At 50.5% G+C, this 21,200-nt stretch overlaps 1 protein-coding gene across 11 annotated transcripts in view; it reads right to left on the reverse strand.

The window, feature by feature from the left end:
* CACNA1A (calcium voltage-gated channel subunit alpha1 A) overlaps nucleotides 1-21,200 on the reverse strand; it is a 286,233-nt gene that overhangs the window by 24,515 nt on the left and 240,518 nt on the right. For 10 of the 11 annotated variants that reach the window (XR_012498085.2, XM_074338067.2, XM_088792421.1 and 7 more), the window contains 7 exons: nucleotides 20,365-20,464; nucleotides 18,554-18,714; nucleotides 16,924-17,061; nucleotides 15,036-15,237; nucleotides 13,773-13,937; nucleotides 11,445-11,555; nucleotides 7,362-7,445 (listed from right to left, as the gene is read on the reverse strand). Coding sequence is in view for 10 of the 11 variants with exons in the window: in XM_074338067.2 (XP_074194168.2) it covers nucleotides 7,362-7,445; nucleotides 11,445-11,555; nucleotides 13,773-13,937; nucleotides 15,036-15,237; nucleotides 16,924-17,061; nucleotides 18,554-18,714; nucleotides 20,365-20,464 (961 nt within the window). In the remaining variant the exon portion in view is untranslated. The remainder of the gene's footprint in view (nucleotides 1-7,361; nucleotides 7,446-11,444; nucleotides 11,556-13,772; nucleotides 13,938-15,035; nucleotides 15,238-16,923; nucleotides 17,062-18,553; nucleotides 18,715-20,364; nucleotides 20,465-21,200) is intronic. The other variant, XM_088792422.1, reaches the window with a different exon arrangement.

A 21,200-nucleotide genomic window follows, 5' to 3' on the forward strand; every position in this document is an offset into this window, starting at 1 on the left:
AGAGGAGAGAAAGCACTATTAATGCAATGGTGTCGAGGAAAAAACTTGAAAAAAGAACCAAGTGGGGGAATAGGGGGGGGAGAAGGTGGGAAGGAGGAAAAGGCATCAACTCAAAAAGCATAAGCCCTCCCTGCCAGCCCCACCCACAATGGGGAAAAGGAAAGAAAAAGGAAGAGAAGGGAACGGGGTGGGGGTGGGGAAGAAATAACAAAAAAACAAGGAAAAGAAAATATATCCGAATCATCCAATCAGGAAAAAAATCGAGATGGTTTTTGTTTCTCCCAACAACCAAATGCACTGAGACGATAGGACACAAGCAGGTCAAGTTGCCGAATCCATCACACGTGTACGATGCACAAACACCAGGGCGGGTGGGGAGAGCCAGCACGCTCAGGCCTGGTGGACATGTGCGGGTTCCGAGGGCATGTTACACTCCAGGCCAGAAATGCATCTGTCGTGGGACTCACCGGGCACCCTGCCCTGCCCTGCCGAGCTGCCCACCCGCTCCTGCCCGCCCTGACCTCACCCCACGGCCAAGAGGACTTGAGCCAATTGGAGAAGTGGAAGAGCATCTTTTCTTACCCCCTTGGCGAGCGGGCATGGGGAGGATGGGAGGGAGCTGGGGCTGTTCGGCTGTAGGGCGAGTCCTCGCTGCCCGCTGAGTCGGAGAAGATGCATTTGGGGCCCTTTTCCCCCCTCTCAGGGATGGCTTCTCAGCTTCTGGGGCTGGGTGGAGTAGCACGGGACCAGGCCTGCGGGAAGCAGGAAGTACGCAGCGCCCGTGGGTGGGTGAGCTCACCATCAGCCCAGGCCCACTGAGGGGCTGGTGCTGGGGGCGGGGAGGTGGGGCCATCCCTACCCCCAGGACCTCCCTGGGTGGCCCCTTCCTCAGCTCAAAGATCCCCTGTCTAGTCACTGCCTCTACCTCCTCCCGCCCAAGCCAGAACCCTGGGGCCAGACAGCAGGGGAGTGGGGGAGGCAGCCAGCCGGAGATGGTGGACCCAGGCTGTGGTCATTATTTGACTGTTCCAGGACTTGCCTGCTGGGGCCTCAGGAGGTGCTGGTGGGAGATAAGCTGCTAGAAGTCATAAATGGACCAAATCTGGTTGATGAAGCTATTTTATTGAGCAAGATAAATTTTTTTTTTTTTTTTTTTTTTTTTAGGAGGGCGCAGCTCACAGTGGCCCATGCGGGGATTGAACTGGCAACCTCGGTGTTATCAGCACCACGCTCTGACCAACTGAACTAACTGGCAACCCCGAGAATTTTTAAAAATTAAAAAAGTTGCCAGTGTTTAAAAAAAATCACATTTTTGCCCCCAAATCTGGCTTTCTGGCAACCCTGGACCTATTTCTGTCCTGGAAAGTTAGTTGGGGCTCAGATGCAGCTGCTTCCCTTAAAGCAGGCCATGTGTCCTCCAGCTTGCCAAGGTCCCCATGTTCTAGAAATGGCACCTGCTTTCCCAGCTTATGGCGTGAGCTTGGACCCCAGAGGCATTTGAGTTTGAGAACACAGCCTCAGGCGGACATGGAAACCCCTGTTGCTCAATTACCCAGTGGGTTGGAGGCAGAGGCCTTCACAGGACTCTGCTCTTTGGGACTTGGAGGAACCCTAAACACACCCACCCCTCACCCCCAAATGGTACCGGGGTGACCATACAGGCTGCCCTGACACTCTTAGCACCCCTTTAGGTCTCAAAAGTTTGGACAATGAATTATCTGGGCATCTTACTTGCTGGTTCCTGATGGCTTCCCAGCTATCAGCTCTGTATCTTCTGCTAGCTCTGGCCTGGGAGCTGAGAGGCCGCGATGGGGGTTCAAGGGATTTCTGGGGCTGGCAAAATGCCTCTGGGTTTTCTGCTGAAGTCTAGGATACTTCCTGGGACACATCAGTTGGCCCTTAAGTCTCTAGGATGGGGGAGGGGGCTGGGAGAGCCTACCCTGACCCTGTTGGGCCTAATTGTTGTGACCACGTCCTAAGCGCCTTAAATAAGGCCCCACACCCAGTTGGGCTAAGAGAGAGTTACACTGTGTGCCCCACTGATCTGACTCCCAGCCCTGCCTGGCCACCCATCTCCATCTGGGGATGGGTCTGATGGCCCAGGTGTCCTCAGCCCCCTCCCATCCATCCCAGAGTACAAGCCATCCCTTCCTGGGGTGGGACATAACATGTGGACATGGCTCAGCATGCAGAGGCAGGCGGGCCCTGGAAGCAGCCTCAGGGGTTCAGGGAGGAGCGGGGGGAGCCTGCCACCATGCGGGAGAAGCAAGGGTTTCGCAGGGAGATACGTGCAGACAGCATGCTGCCCTTCTTGGAGCCAAGGGAGAGGAGAGACACAAGGGAGGTAGGGGGTAGAGATAAGAGAGGTCTGGGTGATGGGGGAGGGGAGGTGCTAGTCTGCTCTCTTCCTGGGTCTGCATCAACTCCTTCTAGTGCTCAAGGAACTTCCGGTGAGTTCCCTTGTCCTAGCTTCCATCTTTCCGTCCACAGCCTGCAAGGAGCAGCTGTTCTTTCCTTCAACCCTGCCTTGTGTATCCTGGTCCTGGACATGGGAACTATACACCCAAGCTCTGGAAACATCCTGCCACCTCCATCCCAGACCTGGCCTCTGAGCTCCAGACCTCACAACCACCTGCCTGCTTGACTTTATCCGTGTTCTTAGAGGCCCCTCAAACCTGCCAGGCCCACCCCCCATGCTCTTCCCCCAATCTGGCCCTCGCATGGTATTCCCTAACCTCCACCTCCCCATTCCAGCCAGACTCAAGTCCCTACCCCAGACCCAACCCATTACTGGGTCCTGGAAAGGGGCCTGCTCAGATGGCCAGTTCTTTGCTGGCTTCCTCTGTTCTCTGCCTCCTGCACGTCCCTCGCTGGGATTCCTGGTGCCCACCTCCAGCCCAGGCCCCTGCCAAACTGCTCTGGGTTCTGCAGCCACAGTGATCCCGTCTAATCTCACTTCTGAACATGCTTCCCCTGCTCCAAATCTTCCCAGGCTCCCACAACAAGGCCCCCAGAAGGCCTGTCCCCTTCTGCCCTCTTTATTTCTTATGAGTCAGCCTTCCTTTTCTTTATTTCAGCCACACCCCCTTACTTGCAGACTCTGACCCCTGCAAACTCCATCCTGCCACTGGGCCTTTGCACGTGCTGTCCTGGGCTTCGAATGCTCCTTTCCCCTTCTCCACCTTAACACTGCTCATCCTTCACCTTGCAGCACAGTTACAATTCCAAGTGAATTTGAGGGTTATTTGAACAATGCCTGCCTCTCCCACCTGAATGTGGGCCTTGAGGTGCTAGTGGGAGATAAGGTACTAGAAGTCACAAATGAACCAAATCTGGTTGACTGTAGGTGAGGGGGGCAGTGGTGGTGTCTTCCTCTGCCCACCCCTCCATCTGTGGCACCAAATTGGGGCTCATTAAACGTTTGGTGGATGAGTGCATGTGTACCACTAGCAGGTAAAGGATCCAGGTGCAAATGTGCCATTAGGGGTCCTTCAAAGGGGCTCAGGGGTGAGAGGCAAGTGGGATTTAACATGGGGGGTGTGCACAAATGTGCAAGGAGCTGAGTAAGTGAGGAGAGAGAAAGATGGAGACAGTGTGTGCTGGGGTGGGCGTATGGGCGTGGCTGAATGTAAGAGAGGAGAGGGCAGGTATGTGCAGCGACTGTGTGTGTGTGTGTGTGTGTGTGTGTGTGTGTGTGTGTGTGTGTGGCACATGTTGTGTGCAGATCAGGACTTCAGGAGAAGGCCTCAGTTGGCTGGCCCCCTGGAAGCAGCCAGACCCCAGCCTTAGCTGTTCTGAGTCCCCCTTGTCTGAGGGTCTTTGCTTGCATGCTGCCCGTCCCTCAGACTTTCTCCATCAGACCTGGAGATTTCCGTCTCCTCTCCGGTGGTTAAGCCCAAAGAGCTCGAGGGCTTGGAATGGTGAGGGATGGGAGGAGCTTTCCTGGGGCCCAGGCTTCATGGAACTCAACAAGGGACAGGAGAGACTGGAGGGTGGCTGAGGGCTCTGAGTGTCACATGTGTGTAAGCAATGGGGTAGGAGACCTGGCCTGCCGACTCGTCCCGGCAAACCCATCCTTTTCTCTGCAAAAGATGCAAACCAAGCCAAACAGAAAAGCCCAATTCAGAACCCAGTAAAAATAACGAAAGAGAAGGAGAGTGGGGAGAGAAAGAGGGAGAGACTGAGACTCTGCAGGGACCAAGAAGGACGGGGTAGGGTGGGTCAGAGAGACAGACAGACTGGGGTAGGGGGTGTGTCAGGCATTCCTAGTCAGAAAGCCCAGGGCGTGACGTGCAATGCTGATGCGAGAAGATGCGTTCACAGTTAATGTAAGGCATTTAGACTTCAGAAAGAAGTAAGACCAACCGGATTCTAGATGCAGATGTTGAAGATGGAGGGGGAGCGGGCGGGCAGGGGCAGTTGGGGAGGCGTGTTCAGCGTTTTTTAGGTTGATTTGTAACCAGTGCCAAAAAACCAATGGGTTTCGGTTCCCGGGCGGGGAGTGGGGGTGGTGGTGGTGGGTTGGGAGATAAGTCATTGGTGTATGAACACACAGACCACGTCATGGATGAACAAATGAATTTCATAGTGCATTTTGATTGGATGAGTTTTTCAGACGGCGTTGTGCCAATATACAGTTTAAAGAGCAGGCATGAAAAGAGACAAGACAAGAAACACAGTCATTATCCATCGCACGCAGGGCAAACCCACATCACCCGAGCCACTTGGGGGCAGCAGCTGAGGCCCAGTGGGTCTCACGCCCTCTTCCCCACCCCAAACCCTGGGGGCCTGCCCTCCTGAGGATCTGGTTCCTTCTGCCTCAGACCTAGTGGGCTTACCTGGGAGGCAGAAAGGGGTGGCTGGGGCTCCTTGTCCGGCAGGGCAGGCCAGGCCTCCCCCCACTCCAGGTTGGGAATTTATCATCCTTAAGAAGGTCCAAACACCCACCCTCTATCTTTTCCTCCAAATGATTCTAATTCAGAGCCGGGGGGCTGGCTAGCAAACTACCATCCCAGTACATTCCTGGTAATAATAGCAATAATAACAACCACCATTTGTGAACTATTTATTTCCTGGTAGGTTCTGTGCTAAGCACTTCACATTGATTGCTCTTTCTTGTTAAAAGTTGCCATCTCCCTCCCTAGACTGTCAGCCCTATGAGGGCAGGCATTCTTGTATATTTTGATTTGTTCATTACTCTGTCTCCAGCACTAATAACAATGCCTGGCACATAGCAGGTGTTCAATGCATGCCTACTGAATGCATGAATGAATGTGAGGCTTCCAAGTATCCGATGGGGTTGGTTATGAAGATTATCTCCATATACAGGATGAGAAGATGTAACACCATGGTCCAAGGTCAAACAGCTTGTAGGGAGGGCTGTTTGACTATTGCAAGAGTCCTGATGTCCCTGAATTGGACCCTGTGCCCCATCTTCCTGTCCTCTCTTGCCTTGCAGCCAGAACAGGCTGTTGGGGTCCAGCTCTGTGGATCTCTCACTGGCAACTGGAGGCTTCAACCAACTTCTTCCACCTGCCCTAATGGGGTGGTGGTCCATTCCTTCCAACCTCTTGACTCAGAGGGACATTGGGTTAAGGCTGTCTTGAGCTCAGCTGGATATTTTGACAGCCAGCTGGAACTGTCCTCTTACAAACTTGGGACAAAGATGAGGTCTAGGCTCTCTGCCAGGGGACAGTGGCCAGGTGGGGGCACCTAACAGGGACAACCCCCATGTGCACATGACCCTCTAGAGGAAAGTGCCAGGGAGGGGATAGGTGGACGAGGGGACTTCTGGCTCACTGGAGCTGAAGGCAAACAGGTGTGGCAAGCATACCACTTGGGGGAGGTGTTGGGGGGGTGCATCGGAGAATGGCCCCCTCTTCTGTGTAGCTCCCTAGCTCTGCCAGTCTTCCAGGATGGAAGAGTGGGCCAACTGATCCCTTTCTGCTGGGGGCTCAGATGGGGACACCCCAGGAGATACCAATGTGTCCTCAGGAGTCACCAAGCCTGGCTGCGAGACCTTAGGCAGGTCTTTCCACTTCCCTGAGCCTTAGTTTCCTCACCTGTGAAATGGGGCAACACCCTCTTTTTGGGTGCCACCCCACCCAAATCTATTCTCTGCCTGTTCTGAGCACCCCCCTGGATCCCTGGCCTTCTGGCTCCCTTCTGGCTGGGCTTGGCCAATGGGAGGTGCTGGCAGGGGAGAGAGGGCAGGAGGAGACAAAGGCTGGGGTATTTCTCCCATGATGTCCTCTTCCTGCTTTGGCCCTTGTCTCTGTTAGGGGTTCTGTTCTTCCGTATCTATAGCTACCACCAGGCAGCCCCCTCCCCAATCCAGCACAGGATCCCTCCCCACTTCCGCATCAGGGCAGGTTACAGCTCCCCATGGGGGCTGGGTGCTCGGTACCTTCCCTTCCCCTCTGAGTGGTCTTTGCTTTCTAATCCCTTCAGCTGAACCCTCTGAGGGAGTGCTTTTATATACTGAGTGCCCAACCTACACCACGAGCTAATCCATGTAAAATGCTTGGCACAGTGGCTGGTACACAGTGAGTATGCCATCCTCGTCAGTCATTATTACTTTTATTGCTGTTATTACGAGGTGGATACCTTGCCCCGGCTTTGGCTCTGACATGCTCTGCCCTTTTGTTCTCCCCTGTGGGGAGCTCCTACCCTACGCCCAATCATCCGAGGGCTCTGAAGCCTGGGCCTACTGGCCAATGGCCAAGGAGTGGGTCGTGGACAGGAGCTCTGGGGCCCCGAGTCTTCCAGACAAGCCAGAAGGACAATGTGGCCTGTGGGGCCACTGCAGACAGGTCCAGAGACCCCCGTGTTGGGAACCCCAGGGTTGAAAGAGAAGGGTGGATATCCTGGGGACCCTCCTAAGGTGCTGGGAATGGTGTCCCCTTGTTGGCCCAAGGGCCATGGCTCCCTCCTGCCCATTGTTGTTAAATACTACAATGAACCAGAAGATGGTTAGTTTCGGCAGAATGGACTTGAAGCTGGTTCCCCCTGGAACCCCAACACTGTGGAGTTTGGGGTGGGGCTCAGCCTTCGATCCTTCATGAGTCTCAGTTCTCTCAATGCTCTCAGCCATACGGTTTATTCATAAACCAACAGCCATGATGCAGGGCGTTTGCGCTACAGTTCTGGTTCTATGGCCATGGCTTTGGGCACCCCCGTCTTCCTGAAGCATTCTCCTGAGGGACCACCCTTACCCCTGGGGGCCCTGCTTTCTCCCTCTCTGCTAAAGGCCAAGCGCTGGCCCAAGCCAGATGTGGCTGTTGGGACGTGTTGCTTCTGGATGACACCCCTACCCCCTCCCAGCCAGGAGGTGCCCAGAGAGAAGCTAGCGGGAAGCTTACCCCGAACTCAGTCACGAGGATGTCGGTGATACTGCCCAGAACAGTCACAAAGTCGAAGATGTTCCAGGCATCGCGGAAATAATTCTAGAATGGGAATCCACAAGACAGAGATGCCAACACAGGACTCCGTGCCCGGCCCCCATGGCTGGCCCGGGGCACAGCTGCTGATCAGCCCGAGTGCCCGGGACAGTCTCGGTCATTTCAGTAGCAAAATGCTGCTGGATGGGCTGTTCTGAGGGCCCCCTCCCTGGGACCCCAGGCCTGCTCCTGCCTCATCTGGCTGCAGAGGGGTCCTCCAGGTCCCTCTTCAGATCTGCTGGGGAAAAGACCCTTGGAAGGAAGGATTATCACCCATTTTACATGAGGTGATAAGCTCAGAGAGTGAAGCCACTCACCTGCCTGGTAGGTGAGCAGCATGGAGGTGAAAGGTCAGGATTTGAACTCAGGCCCAGGTGAGTCCGGAATCTATGCTCAAGGCCCCACTGAATCAGGACTGAGGTCCTAGCACACCCTCGAAGAGAGCAGACTCTGGGTTCACGTGGCAGCTCTGCTAATGTCCAGTTGTGCTGCTGTGGGCCAGTGACTTAACCTCTCTGGGCCTCCACTTCCTAATCTGGGGAAGGGGGACAGTAACAAGGGTGCAGAGGCCTTCTGGGCACATGCCAGGTGGCTCATCCTGGACCCTCCTAGTTAGATGGGGCCATGTCTCTAGTTCCAGCCAAAGGGCTGTGAGCAGAGGCAATGTGAGTCACTTCCTGGCCAAAGCCGGACTCGTCAGAACTCTTAACCCTGGTAACCTGAAATGTTCGACATGAGCCTGGGTCCCTGAGTGACTACAAGCAGAGTCCTTTTGCTGAGTGTCAAAAAGACCTTTGTTGATCGAAGGGACTAAGATGTGGGAGTTATTTGTTACCACAGCTTAACTTGATCTGTCCTGACTGGCCAGGTGGTGGCTCAACTGGGACACACAGGTACAGTGCATTGTTGTTAAATACTACAATACTGCACACGGTGTGAGCCCACACTGAGCAGTACCCCTGCTTGGATCTAAGGGTCTGGCTCCAACAGACAGCTTCCCCGCCCAAGGCTCAGTGGGACCGTCCTCCCAGTATCCTCACAAAACAGAAACCAGGTCAGGGCTCAGGCCCCATTTTGGGTGCTCAGCTCCTCCCCTGAGCATGTGACCCTGCGGCAGACCCTCTGTCTCACGGAGAAGGACCCAGACTTTGGAGCTCTACTTGCCAGGTTCAAATTCTTTCAGCTTGTATGAGTTAAACGTCCTTAGAGTTGGACTGTGTGGGCCTTGGCACCCTCTTCTGGAAGATCGGGGTGTAACAGCAATCAGATAATGAATGTGGTATACAGTAGGTGAGCAATAGATGGAAGTTGCTGTCTTACAATTGTCTAAAAGCAATACTTTCCGTATTTTAGCAGGTGCTGCTGGGGCCCTGTCCATATCCCCTCATATTTTGACTGCACACTTTTGTTACTCTACCCAGGGGCTTTCTTGGACTGCATATTTACTGGGGAATTAACAGCTCCCCTGGGAGCAGCCCCTGACTATGGCTGATTGGCTTTAAAGGATAAATACCCCAGCTCCCTCCCCTGTGGGTGGGATGATGAGGATGTGCTCTCTGCTGCCGCCCGGACGTCCCCAGCAGAACTGCGCCCAGTTGCCCACAGTGGGAAATGTTTCTTAGTGTACCTTGCACTGGCTACCTTCCTGCCCCTGCCTCCTTCCCCATCTTCCCTACAGTGTTTCCTGGGGTCACTTCTCAGATAAATTCCTCAGATAAATTCAATCCTTTTCTCAGGCTCTGCTTCTAGGGGAGCCCAAACAAAGACAACTTCCTAGGTGTCTGGTCACAGGCCTCAAACCCCTGGACGAGAAGGCTCCCCTGAATGGCCTAAATTCCACGTGGGGAACTTGGAGCTTCATCAAAAACTGAAGGGGGAAGCTCTGTGCAGGTCCCTGCGGGATTCCCAGGGGCAGGGGAGATAAAGTTCCAGCCCCCGGTAGAAATCACTTCACCACCAGAAGATGCCCTGGGAATGAAAATTTGCCAACACGGTTGCATTGGGCAAGAACAAAGAGGCCAAGCGCCTTGCTTTTGACCATACAGCTAGAAAGGGGCTGAGGCAAGAGTCACACCCATGTATGGGTGCCAGAGCCCAAGCTCTTCCCCATATATATTCTATGACCTGTCCTGGCAGCCTCCCCAGGACTGGAACGCTGAGCTGGTGCCACTGTCCTGGCTGCAGCATGCCTCCCCTGCCTGGCTGGTGCTCAGTGCAGGGCCTGACAGCCTGGGCTGTACCTTGGACTGCCCTGGGGGCATTCATTAAAAGTACAGTCAGGGGACCCTACATGACCAAGTGAATCAGAACCTCCAAGGAGGTCTGGGGCATGATTCAGTTTTAAGAAATCTCCCCAAGTACTTCTGATAGGTAGCAGAGCTGGGAGCCACTGCTTTGGAGGAGAGAGTAATGAGCTTTGTTGTAACCCTTCCTAGCATTTGTTGAGCACTCACTGTATCCACACTTCACCCTCAGTCTCCAGACACACACTATTTGCGTTTAGTGTTTGCAAGAGCTCTTCTGAGAGAGAGGCAGAGGACGGACCCTTCTTATGATGGAGAGACAGGTGAGGTGACAGAGACTGGATGTGATCTGAATTGAAGTCTCTCTGATGCTAAAGCTGATGATCTTTACCACCTTGGAAAGCCAAGGTTAGAACCTAGGTTCCAACCCCCTGACTCCCTGGCTGAGACCCTGCAACGTAGGTCAGAGAAACAGGCTAGGTGGGTGGTCAGAGGGAAGACACCCTGTTTCAAGTCTCACCTCAGCCATTCACTGGGGGACCTTCTTGAAGTCACTCCAAGTCACAAGCCATTAAGCTCAGACCTTCACTTTTTTTTTTTTCATTTGGTACTATCTGGGAAGACCTTCTGAGAATAAGCTTTGTAAATGCATAAAACAAAATGCAAGGATAATAAATAAAATGCATAAAATAAAATAAATAAAATTGCAAGGACACCTGTTAGATTGAAATATGATCAAAGTGTTCTTCTTTTTTAAGGAGGGCACAGCTCACAGTGGCCCATGTGGGGATGGAACCAGCAATCCTGGTGCTATCAGCACCCGCTCTAACCAACTGAGTTAACCGGCCACCCCTAAAGTATTTTTTTTAAATGGTGATCAAATGATGAACGCACTTCTTCAGGTACATATTAAATCAGTTCTAGCTGTAGGTTTAATAACCACCAGCATTTGGAAGCAACGATGAATGCAAAGTAAATTTTGAGAGGTATCTACAATGTCTATGACGGCACTAAGAAAATATCTGATTTTTATCCATGACACAGATCGTATTGGTAATATTGCAGAAGTTTTTTGTTTGCCTTCAAGATGGAAGGAAATGCTAAAGTCCAGTTAGCGCTTGGTGAAAAATAGACATGCAATTTTTTCACATCTAATTGTACAGAACCTTCCACCCCCCACAGATCTTTGGGGGTCAGTGGGCCTCAGGTTAAGACCATGTGCATTAGTGGAAGGTGACATCAAGTGAGTGGGTCATGAGCTGCATTAAAAAAAAAAAAAAGGAAATGGAATAGAGTAGAATAGACAATCGCGTGCCGGGTACGCTTAAGGGTCAATACTGACTGTGAAAATTTCATTTGGTTGTCTATATGCATATCTGCGTGCTAGGCTCCACTTTAAAATGTATTTCTCACTGTGGGTTGTGGTTAGAACAGTTTGAATGTCATGGACTTGGCTTGTCTGGATCTCAGTTTCCTTATCTCTAAAACGGATGACAGTTACTCCCACCCATTGGGTCATTTTGAGGAACGAGTGAATAAATACATGCCTTGCACACAGTAACCGTTAATACGTGCCGGGTATCATTGGTGTTACTTAGCAAGCACAAGCCTAAGTAGAGTCTGTGGGTGTTGGAGGGATGCTCAAGCCACCACTGAGGTTGGGGGGCTTGGGGGCAGGTTGGGAGAAGACCACCACCCAACACCCAGTACTTCTCTGCGCTTCCTCTCAACCCACAGCTCTCGCCCCTAAGGCTGTACTTACCAGAATCCCAAAAGCCATGACTTTCAGCAGACATTCCAGAGAGAAGAGGGAGGTGAAGACGATGTTGAATACCCTCAGAGCATTTTCATAAGCAAGTGAGGCCCCATAGAACTAGAGTAGGAAGGAGGAAGGGGGGTGGTGTCAGTAAATGGCAGGGACGGAGGAGGTGGCTTTGTGGCTGTCCTATTCCGGAGCAGGCAGGACTCACACTTGCTGTCCCTGTTGACTCCTAGGGAGCCGACCCGGGCTCCCGGCAAGCTCTTTACATCAAAACAAAAACTCCTTTCTTGAATCCTGTCTGAGCATCTCAGATCCTGGACAGCGTGGCTGGATGGGGCTCGTGGGGCTGGCTACAGCATCCTCTCTGCAGCACTTCCGTTGGGTTTCCAGACCTCTTTCTTTTCATTTCTACTTGTTTACTCCCAGGAGGCCACTCCCCAGACCAAGATTTACAATATTTCCAGCAACTCAAAGACTTTCCTTCCACCTCTTCCCAGTCCATCGCCTGCCACTATGCTGACTCATTATAAAATATTCTTGCCCAAACTATTTTACCAGACTCAAACCTTTAACCTCACTACCAGGTCAGAGGAAATAGGGCAGATGGAGGAAGAAGTTACAGGACCCCAAGGAAACCAATGTACCCGGAGCTGAAACTGTTTTCCTTCAGCTCGTCTGGTTTCCTCCAAAAGTCAAGAGTGTGAAAAAAGAAAAAAAGGTATGGATGGGGAGGACAGAGATTTAAAAGACAAAAACTGGAGGCCATGTGTAACCATCTAGATCTTGGCTCAGAAAACAATGTACTGTAAAAGATATTTTGGAGACAATTCAATATGGATCTTAGAGAATTATTATTCATCTTGACAAGCATAAAAATATGTAGGAAAATGTTCTTCTTTTAAAGAAATGCATATGGAAAAATTTAAGGGTGAACTAGTGTGGTGTCTATCATTTAAAATACTTTAAAAAACGTAGATGAAGTGTCCACAACAGGCAAATTCATAGAGACAGGAAGCAGATTGGTGGTTTCCAGGGGCTGGGGGAAGGGGGATGGGGAGTGACTGCTCATGGAGGCAGAACTTCCTTTTGGGGTGATGGAAATGTTTTGGTAGACAGAGGTGATGGCTGTACAACATGGTGAATGTACTAAATGCCACTGAATTGTACACTTGGAAATGGTATATTTTATGTTATGTGAATTTTACCTCGATAAAAAATATGAGAAAAAAGATAGACGAAGGTAATGTTGCAAAATGTTTCAGATGGGTAACTGGGTGATGGCGATTGGGTATTCATGAGAGCCTGAATACTCAGGGTGTGGTCCAGGGATGCTGGTTGGACATGCAGAGTCCCAGGCCCGCCCTGGACCTGCTGAACCAGCATCTGAATTTAACAAGATGCCCAGATAGTCCGTGAGCACCTTACAGTGTGAGAAGCACAGCACTCTACTATCTGTCTTTCTTCTGTTTGTTTGAAATTGTTCAGCATCATAAGGAAAAGATAAAAGAATTTGCTTATGAGAAGAGTTTTTGAGCAAAAATAGGCACTGCTTTTTTGCCAATTCAAAAATTTGTAGCTAAATTTATTGAGTGCTTTTGAAGTGTCGAGAAACGTGCTAATGTCTGCATGAACTTTCTCATTCAATCCTCTTCCCCACCCGGGCTGTGGAAGGTGCTATTATTAACATTCCCACTTTATTGACAGGGAAACTGAGGCCCTGAAAAGTCATGGGTCACTGTGCAAGGTGAAACAATGAGTTAAATGGCAGAGCTGGACTTGCATCCAGGCTTTTGGTCTCCAAAGCACAGGGTGAAAGAAAGGTTGTGACTTTTCACTCTCAAGAGGTTCTGTCACCCTGAGGGTGTTAAGGTCCTTACCTGCCCCTTCTTCCTCATTTCACTCATCAAACATTTATCAAGGGCTTCGTTTCCTCTGAGCCAGGTCTTTGCCAAACCCCAGGAATTCAGGGGTGACTAAGACTTGTCTGGCTCAGAGCTCACAGGCTGGTGGGGGAGGCTGTCGGGCAACCCACACTGTTACTAGAGCATGGGAGGTAGGATGCTTGCAAAGATGGGCACCTGGTACAGTCCTGGGAGATCAGGGAAGGCTTCCTGGAGGAAGAGCTGTGCAGGTGCTGCTGGAAGGAGCTGGCCAGGCAGAGTGGTGGGAATTGTGTGTCAGGCAGGGGGAACAGCTGGAGCAAAAGCTGGGTGGTGACATAGTGTGGTCTGTCCGGGAAGACTCCCAGCAGATGGTTCCATTTTGCTGGGGGAAGGCAGTTGTGAGGGGCAGGGACGCGGCAGGGGTGCAGCAGGGCTGGGGGCTCACCTTCATCATGAGCACAATGGTATTGAGCGCGATCATGGCCATGATGGTGTACTCGAAAGGCGGCGACACCACGAACTGCCACATGCGGTATTGGAAGCTCTGCTTGTTCTGGGGCATGTGTCGGGTCAGAGGTTTGGCGCTGATGGCGAAGTCGATGCAGGCCCTCTGCGGGAGACAGGCCAGTGGTGTGAGGGCCAGAGGAGGACAGCGCCGGATAGCGAGCACCCTCCCTCTAGCTCGGCACATCTGTTTGCATTTCTGCTTCTCCTTCCCCCAGCCGGGATTCCTGGACTTCCCTCACCAGGATGGAGTTCTTCTCCCAACAGCTATGGCTCCTTGAGAAGTCATCGTCTGCCAGCACTTGCGCTGACATGTCTCCCATTATCTCATGGAATCCCCTTAGCAAACATGGGAAGTGGATACTATCAACAGCTCCACTTTGCAGATGAGAAAAAGAGGCTCAGAGAAGTTAAGCCACTTATCTGAGGTGGCCAAGTGGGCCAAACCCGAATTTAAACCAAAGTTTGACTTTGAAGCCTAACCATTCTTTCCTACAGATCACGTTGCTTCTCCTTCTCTTTCTCTTGGAGGGAGGGAAAGAGGGAGGAATCATGCTTATGATGTCTCAGGGGCCAACAGAGTAGAGGAAGGATACATGCTAAGTTCTCCCCCTAGCTTGGATGAAGCTAGAAGGAGAAACGACCATTCTATATGCTCTGGTGTACTGGATTTTCATTCATAAATATTCACTACCCCTCCTTGGGGGATATTCTACTTCCCCACCCCACTGACATCACACATGGATGTGTGACTTGCTCTGGTTAGTGATATGTGAGCAGTTGTGACCTGTGTCACTTCTGGGCATGAGCCTCAAGAGTTGAACCATGCTTTGACATATGTACTCTCTTTTTTAACTTTAGTGTCTCAGAGGGAATCAGGATAATGATGACGTAGGGCAGAACCACTTAGACATGCCAGGAGAGCAAGAAATCATCCTCTTTGTGGCTATTTAGCATTGAGATCCTGGGGGCTGTTTGTTACTGCAGCATAACCTAGAACCTAGTCTAAACTGACTGATACATACACCTTCTGTCTGATGTATTTTCCTCTGGAAACCAGCCCTGTAGACTGGATTCTGCTTGGACAATGCTGCTGTTCCCTCCCCACATATCCCCAGAAGCTGGTTTCTTTGAGTGTGTGTGTGGGGGAAGTTGGGCTGGAGGGTGTCTGTTTTTAAATAGGGATGCAACCAGGAAGTGGCACCTCATTTTTCTCCAGGCTGTATTCCTCCATCATCTTGTCCCCCTGCTCCTGGAAGGTGATGATGATCAAGGCCACAAAAATATTGACGAAGAAGAAGGGGAACACGACAAAGTAGACGACATAGAAGATGGACATCTCCATGCGGTACCCAGGGCTGGGACCCTGATTCTCGAAGGTGGCATCCACTGAGTGCTTTAGGACCCTGTGAGGACAGGGGTGGGAAGAGGGGGCAAGTGGGACAGGGGAACAGGAATAGAGGGAAATAGTAAGAGGAAATGGACAAGAAATGAAAGTAATCACTGTTTTCTGACTTCAGGTACCGTGGTTACTTTATGAAATCTTAAGGCTTCCCACCTCCTTGTCTGTGGGGAATGTTGACAACAATGTCGGTTACTGTCACCGCCTGTATCGAGAACCTGTTATGTGCTAGAAATGATGTTCAATGTTTTATTTATTTTCTCAGCAACTCTCTCAGGGAGGTTCTTACTGGCTCCATTTTGCACACAAGGAAACTGAGGTTCAGCAATCTAAAGTGACTTGCTGAAGATCACCCACTCAGATGTGGCTGAGTTGGGATTTGAAACCATGTTTGTGTTGATGGATGGGCGGGAGTAGGGGGTCATGGAAGCAGGTGTATGTGTGTGTGTGTGTGTGTGTGTGTGTGTGTGTGGTGGGGGTTATTTAAGCACCGCTGGTGGTGGGAGCTGAGGAAGTGCAATGGGGCTGCACATGAGAGTGTGTATGTGCATAGCTGCTCTGTATAATTGCATAGGTTGTGCACTGCTCAAGGGCTCTGTGTCTAAGGGGTGCCATTCATACTGTAGAAATGATAGATTTATGTATTCGTGGTGACAAGTTTTTGGCAGGTGGCCAGAAAGTGACTTACTTGAGCAAAATCATTAAGTATATTGTAATGATTTTCTGACAGATGGAAGTGAAGTCTGCTGAGGAAGGGTTATCTTTTTTAACTTCTTTTTTTTTAAGTTATAGTTGACATCCAGTAATATTTTATATTAGTTTCAGGTATACGAGGAAAGGGCCGCTGCGAGACAAATTCACTCAAAGGTGCCTTCTGGGTTAGCATGTGTGGGTACTGAGTGTATGCGTGGGAGAGTAGAAAAGTGCAGGTTGGTGTGTTTGCTGAGAGGAGGAGGGGCTGAGGATGCTGAGGGTACATGCTAGGATCTACTCAGCCTTCAACTTGGCATTTCCAAGACCTCTGGCAGAAGAACCTGGACTAGGGAAAGGAGAGTGAGGCACTTGCCATGGGCAAAAATTAAGGGGGCGCCAACATCCTCCATAACTAAGATAAATAGTATTTTCCTGCAATATTTTAATAAATCAAAATGAGTGCCCCCAAAGCCTATGATGAACAAAATATTAAAATTTTAAATAAAGACAGGGTCCGACCCTGCACTTGCATAGTTTGGCCTCGCCTGTCTCACCCCCGCCCTGGCCCTCTCTGGGAGAGAAATGGTCCCATGGTCAAATGGACTTGGACAATGCCATTCCACACACTTGTCTTGGAGATTTGCGTTCTCCAGCACAGAAAGAGTTAAGAGGATGTGACTGTCTGTATACACAGAGCCTTTCTGTATACTAGGAACAGTGTCCCTTCTGGGCGGTTCTGGGGGACGCAGCCCTGTACACTCAGGGCTCAGCAAACCGAGTGACGGCTGGATTTCTGCCCCTACAAACCCGACACTCATGGAGGTTGCTGCTCTGGTGACAGCCCCTCGGGCATCTAGCAGGGTCCCCACCTTGGGCAGCCAGGAGCAAACTGTCCCTTTCCAGACCTTTCTCAGCACTGGACTCTCAGACCCTTTCCTCTCCAGTTCCCTGGGGCCCCTGAGCTCCTCCTATGGGGCCCTCTGGTTAGGCCACTTACTGTGGCCAGCCTTCTCCCGTGGACACGGTGAAGAGGGTCAGCAGAGCCCACAGCACGTTGTCGTAATGGAATTCATACTTCTTCCACTCTCGGTCTCGTGCCTTCACCTCATTCTTCTCATAGAGGAGGTACTTGCCACTGCCACAGAAAATGGGGACCATTAGTAAGAGGAGGAAGGGGGCTCTGGACACTTGTCTTTGGCCACTGGAGACAGGAGGAGGAAGAGGGGCCCATCAGCCCATGCTGCCTCTCCCTCAGCCCGGGAAGCAGTGACACCCCCTATTTCTCCCTGGAGGATGTGTGCATCCACTTGGAGACAAACCCACAGATAATACCATGACCCTGCCACCAGAGGAAGAGCCGATCCAATCTAGCACTCTCTTCCAACTTGAAAATTTCTAGACTTGAGGGGGCAGTTTCAGACTCGGAGAGTTAAGAACAGGGATAGAGACAGGCACATTTCTGGGTACATCAGGCCACTGGGGACAGTGGCTGCTCCTTTTCAGGACAAGAAAGAAGGCTAAGCTCCAGACTCCTAGCCAAATGCTTGGGATCTTTCCAATTCTAGGGAATAGCCACCAAAATAACAACGGTGGCTGTTTTCCATAACATTTACCAATAACATTTACTGAGCGCTTGGTTAAGTTAAAGGCTCAGCACTTTCCTGAGCTGAGTTCCGAGTTTTCCATTGTGAAGATGACCCCAAGATGGGGGGATTTCAGGTCCACAATCCCTTATCCACAATTCCAAAATCCAGAAAGTTCTGAAAACCAAACACTTTTTTCCTAACTCAGGGATGGGCAAATCATGACCCGTAGACCAAATCTGGACTGGTTTTTGTATGGCCCACAAACTGAGAATGTTTTCTTTTCTTTAAAAAAAATTTTTTTTAAATGGTTGTTGAAAACAAATCATTCATAAAAAGTAAAAATTATACAAAATTCAAATTTCAGTTTCCAGAAATAAAGTTTTATCAGGATACAGCCATGCTCATTTGTTTACCTATTGTCTCTGGCTGCTTTTGAACTATGATGGCAGCACTGAGTAGTCAAAACAGGTACCATATGACCCATACAGCCAATAATATTTACTATCTGGCCCTTGGCAAGGTTTGCCCATCTCTGATCTAATTTGTCTGGTAACAAAACTTGACCCAATTGGTTGTGAGGCTTTTGATACTTGTTTTTTATCCCATTTGGTGCAAATGTAATAGTTATATGTTTCCTGGCAGAAATGTTGTGTTTGATGCCACAGCTGCCTTGGACCCAGCTGAAGGTGTTATGTCCTATATAAAACATGCACGATACTCCGTTTCTAAAATCTCAAACTATTCTGATTTTGAAACGCATCTGCCTATAAAGGTTTCAAATCAGGGAACGTGGAGGTGTACTAATATCCCCCACTTGACAAAGCTGGTGACTGAAAAGTTAAGCAACTAGTTCATGGCTCATCCCAACGTGGTGGGCAGCGACTGAAGTGACAAAACTGTTTTCCCTTCTACCTCAGACCCAAGCTGGTTGCATCTGTGTCACTCCCCATGCTCACCACTGTGGTGTCGGAGCCCTAGAGCCTGGTGCTTCGGCCCCGCCCCGCCCACCTGCCCCAGCGGGGACGCGGAGGGGAGACCCACCGACAGTCTTTTTCAAACTCCTTGGACTCGTCGGTGCAGTGGAAGAACTTCCCCTTGAAGAGCTGCACGGCCACCACGGCGAAGATGAACATGAAGAGCATGTACACGATGAGGATGTTGAAAACGTTCTTGAGCGAGTTCACCACACAGTCAAACACGGCCTGGCGGGGGCGGAGAGAGGGAGTGAGGGGCCGGAGCCGCTGGCCCTCGCCTCTAGCGGCCCCGAGTACCGAAGTGGTGTCACTATCACACAATTCTGAGACATACGTGCTGGGGCGGGACCTGATCCTGAGCTCCTATGCACCTACAACGTCCAATCTCACCCCTGGGAAGTGGAACCACTTCTTTGAGCCTGTCCAAGTTCAGTACAAGGGGAAAGGTCCTACACAGAGGTCATTTCCTGTTAATTTTGTGTCCCTGCCTCACACCACGCTGTTTCCCATCATCTGTAGTTCTGGTCTCCTTCCTTTTGTCCACTGAGCAGTAGGGGGCGCTCTAGATTTGAAAGATGACTTCGTGTGCCGAGCTTCTGCCCTGCGTAGGAAGGAATCCTTCTGTCCACCAACAGAGAAGGGGGTCCTGGTCTGGAATGTCCCCTACCCGTTCTGCTTCTAGTGGATCCTAACCATAAGTGGGCATCAAGGATCATCAAACTGGCCGGAATTATGGGCTAGCTTTTCCAGCCTTCCCCAGGAGGACAGAGTACACAGCTTTCATGGGGCTTTTGAAGGGGGCTGTGACCCAGAAAATGGTGAAGAACTGTTGAACCTAATACTGCTGGAATTCCACGTATTTCAATGCAAACAAGCTTTCACATTCAAAGGACAGCCACATTTCGACTCTTTACACATTCGTCAACATATTGGTATTCATATCAATATTTCCAAAATCATGGAGGGGAGGGCACACCCCTGGTGATATCTTTCGTCTTATAGAAGCCTAACACTAAGCACCACTGAATCTCACGGTAACAAAGTTATTCCTGCTCCAATTTTCTTTAGATCCTTTTAAATGAAGGCCAGAGTCTTCCTTAGTTGATACTATGTTAACACCGAACATTGATACTTTTCCTTTTAACCAAGAAAGAGCAGCATCCACGCTCAAAGCCTTTGTCAGGCAACTGTATTTGGCTAGATTTCAATCATCCTCTTTTTTTTTTTTTTTTTTAAGAGCAGATATTTAGTTTCATTTTCTGTTAACAGTGGGTGCTGGTTTTCCAACTTGAGAAACTGGATATAGCATTTCCTTTTAAAATATAGCCATTTAAGTAAAAAAATAATAATAACGTGACTTGATTTAAAGAAACATTAAGAGATAATGCAGGTGGCCCTCAGGTGGAGTGTAAATTGAAAAGATGTACTTGAATGACTAGGTTTCATTTTGTTTCTTTCTTTCTTTTTTGGGGAGTGGGGGATGATAAGCTTTTGAGAAATGCTAGTGCATATCTTTGAACAGGAAATATTGGAGCCTAGAACAGGTAGATGAAAAGTTAAAGGTTATATGGGAAGAAACCTAGTGTCCCGCTTTCCAGATTAGGGTTATGTCCAGTTTCATCCACATGATGACTTAATGTGAATTAGGAAAAGGGATTCCAATCTTGGAGGAGACATTTCATCTAACAGAAAATTGTCATCTATAGATTTTGTTAGATCCACTTTACTGCCATCTGCTGGAAAGTTGTAAAAATATATCCATACGCAATAGCTGCAATGTTATCAGCACCCCTTTCAACGTAGTATCCTTGAGCAGTGTGCAACCTGCTCAACTGTACATGGCAACCCCAACTGGCCCCCCACATGCCCCAATCTCACCTTGAGCTTTGGCAACCGCTTGATGGTTTTAAGAGGTCGTAGCACCCGGAGGACTCGGAGGGATTTGATCGTGTTGATGTCCTTTCCTTTGCTATTGCCACTGTTGAGGGATGTTAGGGTGGGGACAGGGGAAGAGAGGGAGCAGAGGTCAGGCTGGGTGGTGGGTGGCCTATGGCTCCACATGACCCCATTCTCCCAGGCCTAGGTATCTGGGGTGAGCCTGGCCCAGTCCTGCCCTTGCTGGGGAACAGTGGTCCAGCTCCCCGCTATATTTGGGCTTGGGAGCCAGTGAGCAGATGGCTTTTGTGGCTTTGGTGTCAGGGCTTGTTGAGGTCCCTCCACCATCTCACTGGGCCTGAACAGCTGCCTGTGGTGGCCCTCAGACCCAGGCCAGGGGAGCTTGGCTGCCCTCTGTGCTCTTTCCTTGGAGGTGTTCTTGGCGGGCTCTTAGAAAACAAGATTTTTTTCACTCTTCCAGCAGGATTCAAGAAATGCTTAAGGCAGCCCTTAAACCAAGACCCCACCCCCGTATTCCCTGAGCCCCCAGGAGTGGAAAGAACCAGAACATTAGGTGCTGATGTAGAACCACTGCCTTCTCCTTCCAGAGGCTCTTTGCTCATCGTTGTCAGACAGCTGCATAGAGGCTCAGTCCAGAGTCCACAGGGTGTGAGTTTTAGCAGTGCAGACCCTGGGGAGGCCATGACACCCTTAGCCAACCATGATTCAGGTCCTCTAAGAGGAGGGCATTGGGTGTGGCCACCAAAGGCTTGTGAATGGTACTCACCACCCAGCCTGTTGCCCAAGGCAGAAACCCGAGTCATGTTCACTTGCTTGGG

Source organism: Rhinolophus sinicus, chromosome 15 (genome assembly GCF_057876585.1).
Source record: "Rhinolophus sinicus isolate RSI-liver-muscle chromosome 15, RSI-T2T, whole genome shotgun sequence".
Taxonomy (NCBI): Eukaryota; Metazoa; Chordata; class Mammalia; order Chiroptera; family Rhinolophidae; genus Rhinolophus; species Rhinolophus sinicus.